At 45.0% G+C, this 18,128-nt stretch overlaps 1 protein-coding gene across 1 annotated transcript; it reads right to left on the bottom strand.

Moving 5' to 3' along the window:
- Positions 1-136: 136 nt before the first annotated feature.
- trim35-14 (tripartite motif containing 35-14) lies at positions 137-5,908 on the bottom strand. Its single transcript, XM_067254989.1, has 12 exons — positions 5,430-5,908; positions 5,103-5,189; positions 4,789-5,019; positions 4,412-4,434; positions 4,207-4,331; positions 3,405-3,928; positions 2,037-2,483; positions 1,672-1,767; positions 1,370-1,600; positions 1,243-1,265; positions 1,035-1,153; positions 137-902 (listed from the first exon to the last, which is right to left on the bottom strand). Exons 1-12 carry the CDS (start codon positions 5,862-5,864, stop codon positions 358-360), a joined length of 2,886 nt encoding a protein of 961 aa, XP_067111090.1. The 5' UTR covers positions 5,865-5,908; the 3' UTR covers positions 137-357.
- Positions 5,909-18,128: the final 12,220 nt, after the last annotated feature.

Below are 18,128 nucleotides of genomic sequence, written 5' to 3'. Positions count from 1 at the left end.
TTTTAACTCACGTCTGGATCTGAACATTCCAAGAGTGGTTTATTCCAGCTGCCCTCTAACGAAAGACAAAGTAGTAATAGTAATTTATGATTATATTAATCAATTACAAGTAAACAAAACAAATGACACCTTTAGTTGACATGCTTTTATTCTTGCTCCAACAACAGACAGTTACTAATTGTCACAATTATAGTATCTGAAACAAAACAAAATAACAATCGGAAAATACAATCTTGTGTAGTGACATGCAATTAATAATTGAATAGAATCTCAGAATATGTGTAAGTGCTGTCTTATATTATTTATGTACTAAATCAATTAGACTTCAAAAGAAAAATATATTATGAATTGAGATTCTCAACTACAATCAATCGTTTTTACAGAGACCTCTAGTGGCTCAATCCTGAGAGGACACTGTTTACATCCAACCCAGAAGTAGGGGAAGACCCTTTCAGAAAAGAGGTGTTTGAATGTGTAGATGTTGGAGTTGTCTGCCGGATCAGAGAAAGACACTCTCCCCCTCTCACAATCCACCTGCACCCTGATTCTCTGAGGCTTCTTCTTCAGGTTAAGACGTGTTAGGGGGGAGGTTCCTGCAAAATACATCTTGTGGTAAAAGTAAACAGATAAGTAGCCATTTTTCAGCACTGAGGATACTTTTTCCTTCCTCAGGACAGATTCTTTGGCCACACCCAGGACCCAGGCGCTGTTCTCCCCAACCTCTACATCCCAGGTGTGTTTTCCTGAGGTGAAGCCCTCGTGGCCCAGAACGCCAGTATCAGGGTCAAACCTCTCTGGGTTTTCCGGAAGCATCTGTTTGTCATCACTGTCTCTCACACTCGTGAGGTCTTCTGATAGGAGGAGCCACGGAGCAGCTGTGTTGGGGTCAAGGGTCACAGGTGCTGAGGAGAGTGTGACAACACATCTTTAGTACCTGATGAAGTGACAAAGCTGTGCTGCCGTCATCTCTTGGGGTCTACTGAGTGTGTCTGACTTTACTGTATATATATTATATCATGGTCTTATGTACTTACTGTATTTAATGATCCCACGCATTCTCTCCCATACCATATACTTAAGAGAACCAAGGTACTTGGCCACATCTATGAGGCATCCCTGATCCACAATTGGTTCCTGTAGTGTACACTGAGCACTGCAACACCAAATAAAGTACTTTAATAGGAAATGCACAAGGCCACTGGCAAAATAGGTTGTCAGCACTGACAAAATGAGGAAACATACCTTGACATAGTCTTCTTGTATTTCTGGGGGAAGAAAAAGACAAATATTAACAAACAAAAACCGCTGCACTTTGGTGATCCACCTAGAACACATAATTAAAATGACGTCCATATGTGGACAAGCTCACATGCAAGAGGGAGATGTCCTCCAAGGCCATCTCTGCTTCGAGGGATCTTATCGTGTCAGAGAGAGAGGCTATGTTATTGTTCACCTCCTCAATCTTCTGCCTCATTCTCTCTGTCTTGCTCTCCTCCTCCTCCTTCAGTGAGGCCATCCTAGCCTCCTCCTCTGCCTTGAGGAACTGATGGAGCTTCTCAAACTCCTCGTGGGTTCTCCTCTCCACAAAGTAGGCCTGGGCCTGAAAAACAGCTCCCTTATAATGCTGTTGGTATTAAGAGTTTTTAATGAGTGATCGACATCAGCGTTTACCTGAAGGTGTGTCATTATGTTCTCGTAGCTTTGCTTCATTTTGTCAAAAGATTCCCTCTTCTCTTGCAGAGAGGTGAGAGCAAACGTGATCTTCTCCTATCCAAAATAGGAACGTAGAATTTAGATTATGTGAGCCTCTTTCTCCAGTCCTTTCAGTGACAAGGCTGAATAAGTATCTGGGACAACTCTACAAATATCTACAAAAGCAGAGAGTGTTTCACATCCAAGTCCAAAGGCAATAGTAAATATCACCAGGCTTAACTTTAAAAGCATTATTCCGACCAAACTGTTAACTTATTGTTAACACCAATAAACAGTGTGCCATCGAAGCCCAATAAGTAATCCGAGACGTTGATGTTACTGACCTTCATTTCGACGATAGCCTCGTTGACAGGGCAGCACTCGTGTTGTTTGTGCTTCCTGGAGGTGTGGCACACCACACAGATTGGCGCTTTGTCCTGCAAGCAGAAGAGCTTGAGCCTTTCCCCATGGAGAGCACATAGCTCCCCTGGTTCACAGTACAGCTCGCCTGCTGAGTCCTGGGCTTCACTCTCCTGGATGTAGGACTCACACAGGTTCTTCAGGGTCAGACTGGCCACAGGCTCTTCCACAGTCTCCCTCCTGCAGAGGGGGCAGTCGCGACAGGACCCCTTCCCAGACCAGTACTGCTGCAGGCAGGAGGCGCAGAAGCTATGGCTGCATTTGAGGACCACAGGGTCCCTAAAGATGTCACAACATATGGGGCAGGAGAGATCCACCTCAGCGAGAGAGAGTCTGGCGACTGCCATCCAGGTTTCCCTTATCGTAAGGTATGTACGTCAAAGGCACGGGCTGGAAGAGTAACAGACAAAACTGGTTTCGATTTAGTCACACACAAACACTCTGGAGGGAGTGATATTGCTTTTCACTTGACTGTTTGAAATAACATGCGTTTTGTAAAAGAAAAGAAAAAACGTTCCAGAGACTCACCTTTCAAGGCACAGCTGAAAAACAAGCTACGACACTGACGTTGTTTCGACTTCCTGCTTCCTGTTAAAGTGGGTCATCATCCGATGGGGTGGAGCCAAGTGGTCTGCTTTTTAACCCTTGAAAGAAAAGCACTTACTCAAATCTTAGATTGAAAGTTTCCCGTATATCTTTTTCTGTTTTGTCCTTGTCCCGGTTGAAAATATCATAACAGTAGGTAAACCATTTTAGCTCAAGAATGAGTTAAATTAACAAGGTAAGATGTTTTATTCAAGTATGACACTGCAATGATGTAACACATCTTGTAAAAGTATAGAATGTTTAAAATGAACAAAACATCTCAGATTATGCTCCAATATTTCAGTTTACAGTTACAAACTTGTTTTGATTTAAGCAGCAGACTGCTCCGTTATTATTTAAGTAAAACATACTGTAGATTTCAAAAAGCTATCCCCGTCTGGTGGTGAAACCTGGTAGTGAATTCTGATTCTGAATTTAAGCTTCAACAACTTTCAGGTATTTAAATGTGAAGCCATTTTCAGGGTTATGATTGGTGGATAAATATAACTGCCTGAAGTGTATTTTAATGTATTTGTCTATTTTCTGTGGGCCTTCATAACATGTAAAAAAGAAGAAGAAAAAGAAACAGATCAACAGATCAACTTCAAACATTTTTATATTGAGATCAACAGTTTGGAGATAATTTGTAATTTTCCGGCACAAGAATAATTTACAACATTCCTCAGCCAGAAAGTGAGTTATTGAACGCTTCCAAAACTCCAGTCTAATTTCTGAAGCTTCAGTGGACATGTAAGGCTGCTAGTATTAAAGTATGGGTACATATTCCCTGTGAACTTGTGGTTGAAAGTGTATAAATCAGTTTGGGTTATCTGATTTGAAAACTTCAACTCCCCTTTGTTGTAGTTCAGCTGTACTCTGATCACACGAGGGCGCTCTGCTACATGTATCTCCGAGCGTGCTTTCACACCTGCCCTGTATTTCCCACTGACAAACCTGATGCTCCACAGTCCACTCTCAGGATCCATTTTCAACATCTTTTTGCGTGCGATTAACTCCTTGACCACCCCTAAGGTCCAGTTGTCACTGTCTCCAACATCCACAACCCAGTAGTGGGTGCCTTTATTGTAGCCCTCAGATCCCAAGACCCCTGCCAACATCCGCTCAGGAACATCTGGCCATGCCTGGTTCTTCTCACTATATGTCACACTGGTGAGGTCATCAGTGAGGATGAGTTTTTTGGACAGTGTGTTAGGATCCATTGTGACTGGATCTTTGGGAAGGGAACAGTACAGAAATGTGTTTCAGTACAGAAACACATTTACACACATTAACATGGTGTGATGTGGCTACTATAATACAAACCAGTCCTAGACTCAGGCCACAAAAATACTGTTAGAATGTGCATTTCTGATCCTTGATCTTCTGCTGTGCTTTCTACATGCACTATGTGCATGTTGCTTTGTATAAAAGTGTCTGCTAAATGAAGTGAAGACATTATGTAACTTTAGTTGTGTGCTCTGTAGACTGGCCTTCCATGAACAAACTTACTGTGTTCAAGAAATGCTTTCATCTTGGTCCAGATTTTGAACTTTAGAGATCCGATATGTTGGGCCATGTCAATCAACATTCCTGGATCAGTCTGCTGAGGTGTTCCCTGAGAGGTGCTCTTTGCTCTGTGGTAATAAATATCCTTGGTGTGGTTACCAACTGCGTCATTTTCAGTCACAAAAACAACTGATTGAACAGAACTTACCTGTCTAGTATTGACTTGTAGTTCTGTAGAGACAATATTTTTGAAGATGAGAAACAACTCAATACTTCTAACACCCATTCTATAGGGAACAACTGGACACTAATATGTTTTTAAGTTTCTCACTGTACACCTGGGGGGTATTCCAGAAAACAGGTTATGTGACATACCCGGGTAAGTTAACTCCCCAGCTGACACCCAGCGTTGTAGCAACATTGCCAGTAGGTTGCTGCAACATTGTGAATCAGCTGGTGGGTTAACTTACGCGTTAAGTTGCATATCCTGTTTTCTGGAATACCCCCCTGTTCACATGTTTACATTGCCTACCAAGTAATGACAAAACTCCTAATCGTCCCCAAGGTTCCCAAGTCCTATTGTACCTTCAGAAAGGTGACATCGTCATTCTCCATGTCCTTACTGATTCCTGAAGAAGTCTCTAAATAGGACGACATCTCCTTGGTCAAAGTCTCATTTCTTTCTCTTATCACTTCATATTTCTGCTTTTCTTCTTTTCTCAGAGCAGCTATCCTGGCAGCTTCCTCCTCCTCCAGAAACTCCTGTAGTTTAACAAACTGGGCTCTTATCGCTTCCTCTCCACATTGTCCCTGGTACTAAAGCAAAACAAAAAACTATTTTTTGTTAGTATTCTTTAATGTTTTTGCTGTATGACCTGAAAAAGTTAAAAAAGACCAACCATTATGTGGTCCATCAGGGCTTTATGTTCCACCTTTGCTGGCTCCAGCAGGCATTTGCTTTTCATCAGAATAGCCTTGATTTCACCCTAGAGTCAAAGGTTGTATTTCAATATTTCAAAGTGTATCTGACACAACCTACAAAGACAAAAAACTAAATAACAGTTTTTGATCTCAATGTTAGCCAGGAAATGTATGTCATAACCAATTCAGCAAGCATTTATCTGACCAAAAGTATACCCCATAGATTGCTATTGCTTAGGATAAAATGTTCTGCTAAATGAACACATAACAGTAAATAAGAGAAAAAAACATGTGCTCTATCTCACCTGCAGTTCAGAAACAGCCTCTTCAATGGGATAGCACTCATGGCCCTTATGTGCTTTGGATGTGTGACAAACAACACAAATGGGCTGCTTGTCCTCAAAACAGAACAATTTGAGTTTCTCATCATGTAGCAGGCACATGTCCTGATATTCGGAGACGTCCTGAGATCCTGACACGTCCTGGGATCCTATGGTCGTCTCACTCTTGCTCTGTATGGATTCACAGAGTCCCTTCAAGGCAAGGCTCACTCTGGGCTCCTCAGTGGAACACTCTTTCCTACACACCGGACAGGTCACACTCTCTATGTCCTGCCAGCACTCTTGCAGACACCCATGGCAGAAGCTATGGCTGCACTGTAACACCACAGGGTGGTTGAATATGCCACAGCAAATGGGACAAGACAGGTGTTCCTCCAGCAGAGAGATATTAGTCGCCATTTGTAAAAACTCTCAAAGGGAAGTGGTGTGACTCTCTTACTCTAGACGGACGCCTGATAATGAATAGAGTCCCGCCTTTCTTTTTCCACACGTCACTGATATGTTTACGCATGTTTGAGCCAGGACTTTTCAGGACATGAAACACCACACCCAAAACCACATAATCTCTCTCTCTCTCTCTCTCTCTCTCTCTCTCTCTCTCTCTCTCTCTCTCTCTCTCTCTCTCTCTCTCTCTCTCTCTCTCTCTCTCTCTCTCTCTCTCTCTCTCTCTCTCTCTCAGTTCAGTTCAGAATGCTTTATTGGCATGACTGTTCGGGTTGAGCAGTATTGCCAAAGCAGTCCATATTGAACGGACATTTTAACATATGTATCATAACATTTTACAAGGAGTTTAACAATAATAATATGGCAAAATAACAGTAACATAGTAAGTTGGGGACTGTAGAAAAGTAACAGATAAATGCATGTTACAGTAAGATATAGAAAGGTTTTAACAGTCATACAAGGTTGATTCACTGTCCCTCTAAATGTCCCCTTGTGACATTTAGATACATATCTAGCGGCAAGGCTTGCAGTAGGCCCTTCACCCAGACATATCCTTAATTTCTAATTTATGGCAAGTTATGTGTAGTTTTCAATCAACTGGTTACATTTTTCCAGATATTGATCTCTTATACTTCCATACTTGTGACATTTAAGTAGGAAATGTTTTTCTGTTTCAATTTCCCCTGATGTACAGTTCCCACAGATTCTGTACTCTTTAGGTAACCACGTTTTTTAATGTCTTCCTTTTCGATTGCAAGGGTGTAGTCACTCATTCTGTATTTTGTGAGCAGCTGTCTTTGCCTGTCTTTGTCTCACCTCTCTTTCTCTCTCTCTCTCTCTCTCTCTCTCTCTCTCTCTCTCTCTCTCTCTCTCTCTCTCTCTCTCTCTCTCTCTCTCTCTCTCTCTCTCTCTCTCTCTCTCTCCCTCTCTCTCTCATACACACACGTTTATATGTGTACACTAAATATTTATTGTAGTAGAAGTATTTTACCACTAGATGTCAGAAGAGTGTTTTTCCTCGTCCCTTTCTTTTGACCCGAAACTGTATGAAAACACAATCCTTCTGAGCCAAGCCAAGCTTATAGCCAGCCCAACCCAACCCAGCCCAGCCCAGCCCAGCCCAGCCCAGCCCAACCCAGCCCTAACCCAACCCAGCCCAACCCAGCCAAGCCCAGCCCAACCCAGCCAAGCCCAACCCAGCCCAACCCAGCCCAGCCCAGCCCAGCCCAGCCCAGCCCTAACCCAACCCAGCCCAGCCCAGCCCAGCCCAACCCTGCCCAACCCAGCCCTAACCCAACCCAAACCAACCCAGCCCAGACCAACCCAGCCCTAACCCAGCCCAACTCAGCCCAACCCAACCCAACCCAACCCAACTCAGCCCAACCCAGCCCAGCCCAGCCCAGCCCAGCCCAACCCAGGCCAGTCTCAGTCTCTCTGGGACTGCAGAATGCCATCAATCCAATGAGCTCCATCAGGTTGACATCCACAAGTTATACCAATCTTGTCTCTCTGACTGATACCGCACGGAGAGCACCTCCGGTAGCTATTTTCACCCTCATGTGGGAGCTGTAAAAAGACACAGTTAAACTGATTGTCTTTCCCCAAGATGTCCACCCTTGACTTGATTCCCTTCTGCAGCAGTCTGGAGCTCCAAACTGCAGAGATTTATTGATGACAGTAGCTCAGAGAGCATACTAAAGTCTGTTTTTGATAGAACATAACAGTCATATTTATTTTGTCCTTGTATAAACCTATTTGCAAATATATAAACAAGTCAATACTCTATTACTCTGCAGTGTTTTTCTGCTAAGGTGGACGCTAACCAATGAATAGATAACTATTAGTTATGAATGAATGAATCCTCTGAAAAGAGCTGAGAGAGTGAGGGTGAGGGAGAGAGAAAGACAGAGATTGTGGGAGAGAAAGAGAGGAAGAGGGGAGAGAAACCGATAGAGAAAGAGAGGAGAGAGGGAGAGAGAGTACAGATGGAGAAACAGAGAAAGACAGAGAGAGATGTGATAACAGACTCCAGGTGCTGACAGTTGGAATCCTCCCAGGACTTCTCTACATGCTGTGCCTCAGCTGACTGGCTACAGTCCACAGTGCCTTGGATCAACAGTACCCCTACACCATCCCCCTCGTGATTATTAGCTTGGTAGAAATTGTACTGCAGCCTTGACTCTTCTGATCGCAGAAAAACAACACAAACATCAGCAGAGAGCAAAGCCTTTAGCTACAGTATCATTGCAGCATGGGTTGGAGCTTTTGAGAAACATAATCTATCTATTATGGCAATACTTTAATTGCTGCAGCAGAGATGAAGTGATGAGGCGAAGAGCACAGCTGAATCACACTCTTTCTCTTATCTTTATTCAATCTGTAAAGAAAACGGTTGTGAATTGTCAACAAATCATTTCCATGCCCTCCACGTCCTCGAGAAAGAGGACCAGCATCGTCAAAGGATATAAACCCCGAGCACATCCATTTCATCACAGGATGCTTTTCATTTCAACTTTTCACACATGAATTGAGGCCTCCATTTAAATTGGATTAAATGCACAATTTCAACATGCCTGCCAGGGCTGCCCACCACAAGTTACCTTTTTCAGGCATATTGATTCATATTTTTCCTCTGCTCCCACTGAAATGGTAGAGAAACTTTTGACAACAATCTCAGTCAGACGGCACTGTCAAGCCCAAAGGCAAAAATAGTGGGGGAAAATGACAATGTTTCCTGCTGTTTAGGGCAAGAGTTTGGAAAAGTCTCACCAGAAGTCATTTCAGACTGACACCAGGTTGAAATACAGGTGAGTTGGCACAGCCAGTGAAGACACACTCTCCGAGTCTGAGACACACCACATGTCCTCCCTCTATGCACACGCAGAGACACACATATACCCACACACAGACATACACAAATGCAATCACCCTTCACACACGTCTGGCCTGCAGTGGGAATGAGGTGGTATGGTCAATCTGATTTAGAGTGCTTGGTGGAAAGCCCTTGGCTCAGTCTTCTCCTTGTGGCTCTGGAAGGTCGCCAGCCATCTCCAACCCCTCTCAGTCTCCCACACACATAGGCACACACACGCAGCACCCCTGAACAAGATTCAGAAAGGCCCCAGATATATTGGGTGAGCAATATGCAGCCTCACACATCCAATCCTTCCCAATGGAGTTTAAAGGAGCAGCATTAATTCAATAACCAGGACCTGACATAGCAATTTAGCACACTCACTCTCAAATCTACTTTCTTTGAAAGTTCTGGCAGAGGAATAGAGAGTGATCCCATGGTTGTTTCCTCGATATGAATTTGTGCACCCACTATGACTCAAATCTTTATTACAGTAAGGTGCGGGTTGTGAAATAACTGAAGAAGAGCAACACGGCCCCTGTGACAAGGAAATGCCTCCAATCGTTTTCGGCGGAAATGGAGTTTCACGTTATGGATCTTTCTCTCTTGCTGCCACTCTGAACTCTGAGAACGACGGACGCCTGTAATGGAATCACGAGGCGAGAGTAGAAAACGTCAGATACAACTCATTCGCCATAGGGCCCCGTCAAGCTACTGTAGGGTTTGGGATCATAGTGGCCATTCTGATGTAGAAAAACAGGTTTAAACCAATGTCACAGACATACCATCACCATGCAGGTTATGTAGCCTGTGGAATCAGGCCGGGCTTAGCTGTCACCAGCGACGTGTCAAATCCTTAGTGGCATACCAATAGGGGCTGCTACCGGGGGTATGTTTCACTAGAGAGGGCAGAGGGCATGGAGGCGGGGTGGTTGCTGGTGGTGTGTGTGTGTGTGTGTCTGTGTGTGTGTGTGTGGTAGAGGTACTGCACCGAGAAAAGTTCATCCTCTCATATAAGAGCTATAGGGCGAGTATGCTTCATTTCCGACCCTGCACCACCACACACAGTGTCATGCTACCGTTCAGTTATCATGAACGGTTGCATGGCTAACACAAACACCTCCAGATCCTTTTGCTTTGAGGAACTTCGTCTTCCTTCTATATTATTATTCTGCCACGGACACTGGGGTGTCCTTAGAGCCAAGATCGATGTACCATATCCTCCACTATGACATCGGAGGGCCCCAGTCACATGATAGAGGACATTAAGCCCTGTCCTGGGGGACAGCATCTGCCCTCACTGGCTGGGAGCTGGAGGGACTTGTGAAGGATGAGGATCGTTATAGGGGACCATATAATCCCCCATTGACCCAATGAGCCCCCAGCCACCGCCTGTGTGTAGAGGCGGAGATCAGGGACACACTGATGTGTGCGTGTGTGCGCATGAGAGTGTGTGTGTGTGTCTGAGAATGCATGGCTTTATTCATGATCAAGGGTAATGGTGATCGGTGGAGAATATGCTGTGCTGTCCACTGATTCTAGTGTGTGTGATGAGATGTGAGGGTCTCACTGGTCCTCACTGCACTCCACACTACTGCTTCGGACTGGAGAGGTTTTTCTCGATAAAATCTTTGCAAAAAAATACATTGCAGCTGTCACTAACTTGACAGGGTCCAAGAAAATAGGATGAACATAATACTTTTATTAGGGCAGTCAGCACACTAGCAAAACAACTGTACACACACAGACATACACACATGCGCACATACACACACGCTCATACACGCAAACTACATTACCCCCTTAACACCCCCACATCACCATCACATCCTGGCTCCACATAACTCTTCTCTGTCCCAGCAACCTTTTGTCCCTTGTGAAATGGCTTGTCCGCTGTGGACAAGCTATTTTCTTTTTATTAGTGATCTCTCCCCAAGGAGGTTTTAGATTGGACGAGCTAACACGCTGGCCTCTTTCCACCCCCCTCAGTTCCCTTCCTCACGCCCCCCAACCCTCATCTATCTGCCTTCTTAAGACCAGGAAGCCTTCAGAATAGCTCGCTGAGGGCGACCAGAGAATGGTGCAGTACCATTGAGTAAGCCTCAAAGGAGGATGTTTGAGTCATCAGGGATGGGGTTTTGAATAGAAAGGCAGGTGTGGGCAGGTGGCAGTTGACCTGTGCTCCTCTGGAACTGTGTGCTCTTGGTGCAGTTGACCTAGTTACGCGAGCAACGGTGAACACGAAACATAGCTCCATTCCCCAGTTGTGGTTATTTGTGTCCATTGCTGCCCTGTCTCTGGATGAATGGCTGATAGTAGTTTGTGTCCCTCCTGCAGCCCGGGCCCCCCCTCCCCTCTACCGTGGGCGTGGAGACGCTGTGGCGTTACCGGGGATACAGCGGCTGAATGTGTCGTGGATGAAGGTTCTGGAGGATTTGTACCTTGTTAGTCTGACATTTCCACTGAGCGAGATCTGCCTCTAAATGACTTGCGCGTCTCCTGCCTTTAAATGTCAGCTTCTGGGCCTAATGATTTTTTTTTACCATTACATGGCCATAAAAAGCAGAGAAGCCAGTCTGCAAAAGCGGAGAAAATAAAATGGGGAGCAGGCTGATCGAAAGATATGTTTTTCCTTGATCTGGCTTTCAAGTAGACTTGTTACAAGCCCACCTAGTGAGATGTATTTGATCTTGTCAGCAAGTGGATACTAAAATGATATTTTAAGGCACTTGCAAAAAGTGTATATACATTTTAGTACATTCATTTGGAGAAAGGTGAAGCCCTTGAGGGAGTTGTAAATTCTTGAATACACTTTCTCATTCCTCCCCACACAACCATCAAGTGTCAGGCATACCATCGCACCACATTAGGACTGTATAACGGCTGGATGGACAAGGATCCATATCAGCTCGGGACTGTGTCTGAATGTCCATAAAACAACTTCTTCACTTTTTTGCATCACAAGCTTCCAATAAATGGAGACTGTTCCTACCAGTTCTCCCTGTGCTAAATGATAACGATGATCATAATTGTACTGCCAGATGTATCGACTGACGACGCTCTGGTCCCCGAGAGCAGGGTTGGTGAAGAGAGGGAGGCCACAGTAATCAGACATTGATCTGAGGGCGGGGGGAGGTGGGAGCGGTTGGAGGGGTGTGGGTGGGTTCCTGGGCTACACTCAATATACAGGGGGTTTCGATTTTGATAAACAATGATGTATGGTGGACAAGGAAAGGGGGAAACGAGCCGAGATAATTGTTTTGTTGGTGTTCGCTCCTGGACCACGGGCCCAGTGAAGGTCAGGATTTATTGAGTGTTTCGCAACGCTTTTAGCCATAACCACGCTGTTAGGGATAATAGCACTAGTGATTACACGCGTATCGCACGTTTTACAACCCTCCAAATTGCCCCATGAAGATGCAGCTCAAGTTTTAAAAAATTTCTCCAGTCAAGGTGAAATAAAATTATCCATTTGCAAGAGGAATGGACGAAAGCTGCTGTTTTCCACTCAGTAGCAATGCTACGTCAGGCCACGTTAAAAAGATGGATGTGTCAATGATACATTAAGTGGTGTGTGCATACCTGTGTGTGCGAGGCAGCGTGGGATGAGGCTGATCTCTGTTCAGACGGCCAGGGCGGAGGGGACTGATGGACGAACACAAGTGATAAGCAAAAAATAAGTGAGAGAAAGAGAGTGTTTCTGTCAGGACGGACTGTGTCTGTCTCTGTCTCTGTCTCTCTCTTTCTCTCTCTTTCTCTCTCTCTCTCTCTCTCTCTCTCTCTCTCTCTCTCTGTCTCTCTCTCTCTCTCTCTCTCTCTCTCTCTCTCTCTCTGTCTCTGTCTCTCTCTCTCTCTCTCTCTCTCTCTCTCTCTCTGTCTCTAGCTCTCTCTCTCTCTCTCTCTCTCTCTCTCTCTCTCTCTCTGTCTCTAGCTCTCTCTATCTCACTATCCCATTTGCTCTCTTTCACAGTCTTGTTCTCCCTCCTAGCAGGCTGGCTGGTGGTGGGCTGTTTATTTTGCAGTCCGGCCCGGTTCCTGACAGAGTGGTGCCGGGTGGAAAGGTCAGCATGGTTCTTCTCCCCCTCATTAGAGGAAGCCAAGGAGCTCCTGGGTCCAGACAGACAGTCATCAGTATGCCAACAGACTCTAATACACACTCCAATGTGGCTGGAGATACGCAAACTTTGGTTGCCTTGAATGAACCCCCCCCCACACACACACCCACATATTCAAATAATCTCACACACATGCATACATGCGTACATGCCCAGGCACACACACACACACTCACAAACATTGTTTGTCATGTCTGCTTTTAATGTGACCCCTACCTCCCCAATACATGTGAGATCACATGCATTTGAAGCTCATTTTAACAACGCTTTTGAAATGAAGATGGGAGTTCGGCAGTAGGTCTTTTAAAATTGCGTTCCTCTGAAAGAAATGTCCCCACTCGAGACGATTGAGAACGATCACGCTCATACTTTCATGGCGTGTTCAATTTACACTTGATTTTCATTAGGCACTGAAAAAAACTTTGGGAGGAAATTAAGTGAGCAAACTATATAGTTGTACTCTCTCAGTTCTCATCAAATAAAGGATTAGGTTCAAATATTCTTCTCTCATGAAGTTATACTGTACAATAACGGATCCTCTTCTCTTTCTGTCTCTTCATCAGCTGGAAAGTCTTCCTCCTTATTGCCATGGGGAGGAATTCACTTCCATGCCACAAGACATATTTAAATTTAAGGGTGGGAAACCCAGTTTCATTAATAATGCATGTTCACCGAAATGAGCTCTGAACATTGTGATCAAAGTTTAAATCCATGTTTAAAGAGAGATCACTTTTCATTGTCCATAATTACAGTGGATTAGGGTGGGATTATACGGGGGGCAATCCTGTTAGATTAGTGATTACATCACCCCTGCCGGATGATCTCAGTCACTTTATAACTCATATCCTCCCACTAGCAGTACTGAACTTAAAGAGCTTTTCTCACTGGAATCAGTGAGCTGCATGCTGTCTTCAATACAAACTGAAGCATCACATCTAGTGTGCCCCTAACCAAAACCTGCTAAATCAAACTAACCCATAACTACACTTGTCTAAACTCCATCCCTGCTATTGAGGCAGTGTGGCTCATTAACACAGCAGCAGTGTTTGTGTCTGTGATCGCTTACAGCGGCTGGTTAAGGAGTAGTAAGACTATAGATCAGCTGGGACTAGATGTTACGTGTAGATTTGTATTTGCTTTTGCTGCTCTGTGGATTGACAGTAAGCACCTGCAAAGGGCAAAGGCGGCTCCCACTAAGCTGATGTGTTTACACGCTCTGTTGATTCAGAGCGAAGCTGGGGAGTTGAGAAAATGAGGGCTTGGGCCACTGTGCCAATCAAAAACCGTCTACAGTCTCCGTGCACCTGTAGGAGTGAGGTGGAAGGAGAGGAAGACGCAGACCGAGAGAGATGGAGGAAGGCAAGGGAGGGAACAAGAGATTGTTGAGCAAGGGACACAGGCACGACCGATAGAGGGAGAGAGAGAGGGAGAGAGTTCTGAGGTCATTTTGACCTGTCGGCTCCAGATTTCTCTGATTGTCTGCGTGACGAGGAGGGGTGAGGCTGAGGAGGGAGCGGTGAGGCCTCAACCCGCTCCTCGTTTCTCTGGCGAAGTCTGGGCTGACAGGGTCCTTCATTTTCCAAATCGATTTTGACTGCTATGCCATCCAACTCTTGAAGTCTTAGGGATCCAAAGATGGACAAATATGTTGTTACAAAGATATCCATGTCTATCTAAAATCGGATTGTCTTCATAAAGGGCTGCAAACCAGTAACATGAGCAGAGTTCTGTACTGTACCACAAGCAACTGCCTCCCTCCCAGCCATTTTGGAATTCCAGTGAGTCCAGGACTGACTGTGTGTGAGTTTGTGTGGGATCTGATTTGTGCTTGGACAGCAAGCTGGGGATGTCTTTCAGTGGTCCTCTACAGTCCCGGAATGTTCCATGTCTGGCCACAGTGCCATATTACCCTCTCTCTCGAACGCTCACAACACCAGTTCAAGGTTTGGATGGAATGAATGAAACAAATGGGAGGGAACCAATCAAACACAGAGCAACATGAAGGGTTCCCTCAGGGCTTTTCCCTATTCCTAAACCATTATCCTTCAATGTTATTCATGGTTGCCAGGTTAGCAGACAACCTTCAGTCAAATTCCCAACAGCTGTGTTGTGTCTGTTTTATCTCATTTTAAAGGAGATCTCGGGTCTCTGAAAAGAAAACAAACAAAAAAATGATATCACACTTGATATTACAAATAAGCTTTCCTACCTCCGAAAAATCTATTTCGGTTGAGGCAAAAAGAACACATTATTTGTCACGTTTATAATTGCTACGTAATATAAGGTTGAGAAACCTATTAATGGGAACATATATACGCCATAGCAGGAACACCGAAAGAAGTCATTAAAGATTAATGAGTTTTTTGGGGAGGCGTATGTGGGCGGATAAACGGCTGGCGGCCGGCGAGGCTGTCGGGCTGAGAGACAGATCGCGGCGGGCTGCCTTGCCGACGCTGTCACGCATCGCCGGCCACGACAGGGTGTTTGGCTCCTGCAGATTAATTGTCAGCGCTAAATTAAGTTTCTTGCTCCATCCAATCGTAGACTGAAATTCTGCTCTATACCGATGAAGCTCTTGGGTTGGTTTGAAGCAAGGGGAGGAGAGGAGAGGGAGAGGAGAGGAAGAGGAGAGGAGCGTTGAAGGGGTTTGAGAGGAGACGTTGAGAGGAGATGAGGTCAGGGCAGAAAAGGGGGGTGAGGGGGAGAGTGAGGACGGACAGTGCTGTTTCTGTTCCAGGAGCTCTCAGAATGCTCTGACAGTCCACAGAAGGATGTATTCACTTTAAACGGAGATTAAGAGATTAAGATTAAAATTGTATTTATTAAGAATTGTCTCTTGAAGGTAGACTAGATATTCAAAGAACTATACGATCTTTTGTTAAATTCCCACTGGATCACATACTGAGAGAGTATATGTATGCTGCTGTATATTTTTACAAACAGTGCTATAAAATACAAAATAAATACAGAGATAAAACATTTTACTTGCTATGAATGGAACAATGAACATTATTTAAAAATGTTCTCTGAGTTTCAGAAAGGGGAAGACTAAGGGATACGGATGATCATGCAGAGTTAAAATCTCTTTACTTTTATGAGCAGTGCCACAGAGACATGAATATTAATATTCAACCAAGAATTCATGATTTATGCATGAAACTGAGCTTCATGTGAAATTAAATTGGCATAATAGGATTTCTTTAATAACTTCATGCTGAATTGATGAGAGACACAGAATGATTTTGGAGACGGAATTGTTCAGACGACTGCTTGATCTTGATTAACATGAGCGGCTTCCTTGGGCATCAGTTTGTAAACTACAAAACAGTTTGAGTGACAACGTGATCAGATGAGCAAAAAGTGAGTGACTTACAGTATGTTTGTGAGATGTACAGGAAAACAACAACGCCACACACAAAACACACCGATTGGTTGGATGGACAAGCTGACATCACTCTTATCTGTATTGATTGGCTAGACAGACAGACTGACACCACTCTCTTGTTTGTATTGATTGGTTTGAAAGTCCCTCTCAGAAGCCCAGTTTCTGCCAGATGTTTCTTGAGGACCCCCCCTCCACTTCCACCCCCACCCAGTCTAGAAATGATCTGACCAGACTGGCCCTTTGTCTTGCTCAAACCATTAAATCACATTCATTTAATTTGTTCTCCTCCTTGTCTCACTGCTGTACTAAAAGATGCCAATTTGCGACGATGAATTCAACAGAGGATTTTATTGCATTGTAGAGAGCATCATGGTTCACTGAGTGAAAGATGAGGCCTCATATTAGTCTATATTAGAAGTGAGTCAGAAAGGTGCAGCCATGCTTCAAGATGCTGAAGATGACCAGCCAGCCGGCCTGCCAGACCTCTCTTCTCCCAGGCTGATTGAGATGCATGGTCTAGCCCTCCGCAAAGATGGTAGCTGTCAGACTATGTGTGTGTGTGTGTGTGTGTGTGTGTGCCTGAATGACTCCTCCGCTCCCATCAAGAAGACTTGCGCAGACTTCCTCTCTCAGACGTAATAAATTCAATCTCAATTTCCAGACAGACTGATGGCAGAAATAGAACATTTGCGATGTAGAGGTAAAAAAAGGGAAATCTTCTCTCCTTCGTGCACCTTTTTAGAGATGGGCTGACACTAGTCCTTTCAGCTCAGCAATTTCCAGCAAGCGAAGGTGTTTGTATCTACAAATGACAGCACGCCAGTCTGTCCCAGGGCCAGAACCACCAGCAGATTCATATGTCAGTATGGAGATGCAGGCTGATTTCATCCCATTTCATCAGACGACGCAAGCACCACAGACACAAACGTTCGCGAGCACAGACATGCGTGCGCACGCACGCACACACACATTCATGCACTCACACACACATTCCCTCACTCACACACACACTCACAGTTGTAGGAAGGCCTCTGGCCAGAGTTTGAATAGCGTTGAGACAGCGCTATTTGTCATGTCAGCAAGACCTCGACCGCAAGTCCAGAAAGAACAACACCTGCTAAAGAGATGAAAGCTGGAGAGGAGAAACTTGCCTTTCCGAGGAGGCCTCCTCAGTCAGGCTTTTGTCTCTGAACCGCTTTTAGTAGGAGCGCCCGGGGTGCTTTGATGCAATAACAGACCCACATTCACTGGGCCAGACAGAAACAAACCATGAGAGATAACCAAGGCTTCTCAACCCTATCCCTTCATCATCTGTCAGCACACATTCAATAAGTCGGGGGAATCTCATCAGGGGGGGTGGGGGGGGGGGGGGTGGGGGGGGGGGTCTGGAGAGGGTCAGGCCGAGGTGCACACTCCGGGGAGGGCCTGAGAGGATAACCGACGTGCTTCATTATTGATGAGAGGAATATGAGAGGGGGATGGCACAGTGTTGCGTCAGGACCACAGGGGAACAAACACACACACACACACGATCACACACACTCCAGGGTAACATGAGTCACCACGAGGAGGAGTGACCATCAGTGCTGCCGTCTCTCTCACGCCCTGGTGAAACGGAGGCCTTTTGCATGTGGGCTGCCGTTTCCAGAGTGGCAGGACTGTTCCAGAAGGTTGTGGAGAAGCTCGCTGCTTGAGGCTTGGCTTACAAATGCTTTTCCAATGTACTCTTAAAAAAAAAGTCTAGGAATGAATCAGATATACATTTCATGCCTTTGACAAACGTAATATCCAGATGTGGAACCGACAGGTTGTCTTTCAAATTAGACTAAAGTGCATCAATGGAACAAACAAGCAAAGAAAACAAC

Source organism: Osmerus mordax, chromosome 17 (assembly GCF_038355195.1).
Source record: "Osmerus mordax isolate fOsmMor3 chromosome 17, fOsmMor3.pri, whole genome shotgun sequence".
Lineage (NCBI taxonomy): Eukaryota > Metazoa > Chordata > Actinopteri > Osmeriformes > Osmeridae > Osmerus > Osmerus mordax.
Note: the sequence above shows the minus strand (reverse complement) of the source record. Positions and strands in the feature narration are given on the sequence as shown.

Coding starts and splice junctions, on each gene's coding strand:
- trim35-14 (XM_067254989.1), bottom strand. CDS start 5,864: ATGGCGACTAATATCTCTCTGCTGGAGGAACACCTGTCTTGTCCCATT. Junction 1,601..1,671: donor ACATAATGACACACCTTCAG/GTAAACGCTGAT, acceptor GCTGTTTTTCAG/GCCCAGGCCTACTTTGTGGA. Junction 1,266..1,369: donor AGGACATCTCCCTCTTGCAT/GTGAGCTTGTCC, acceptor TTCTTCCCCCAG/AAATACAAGAAGACTATGTC.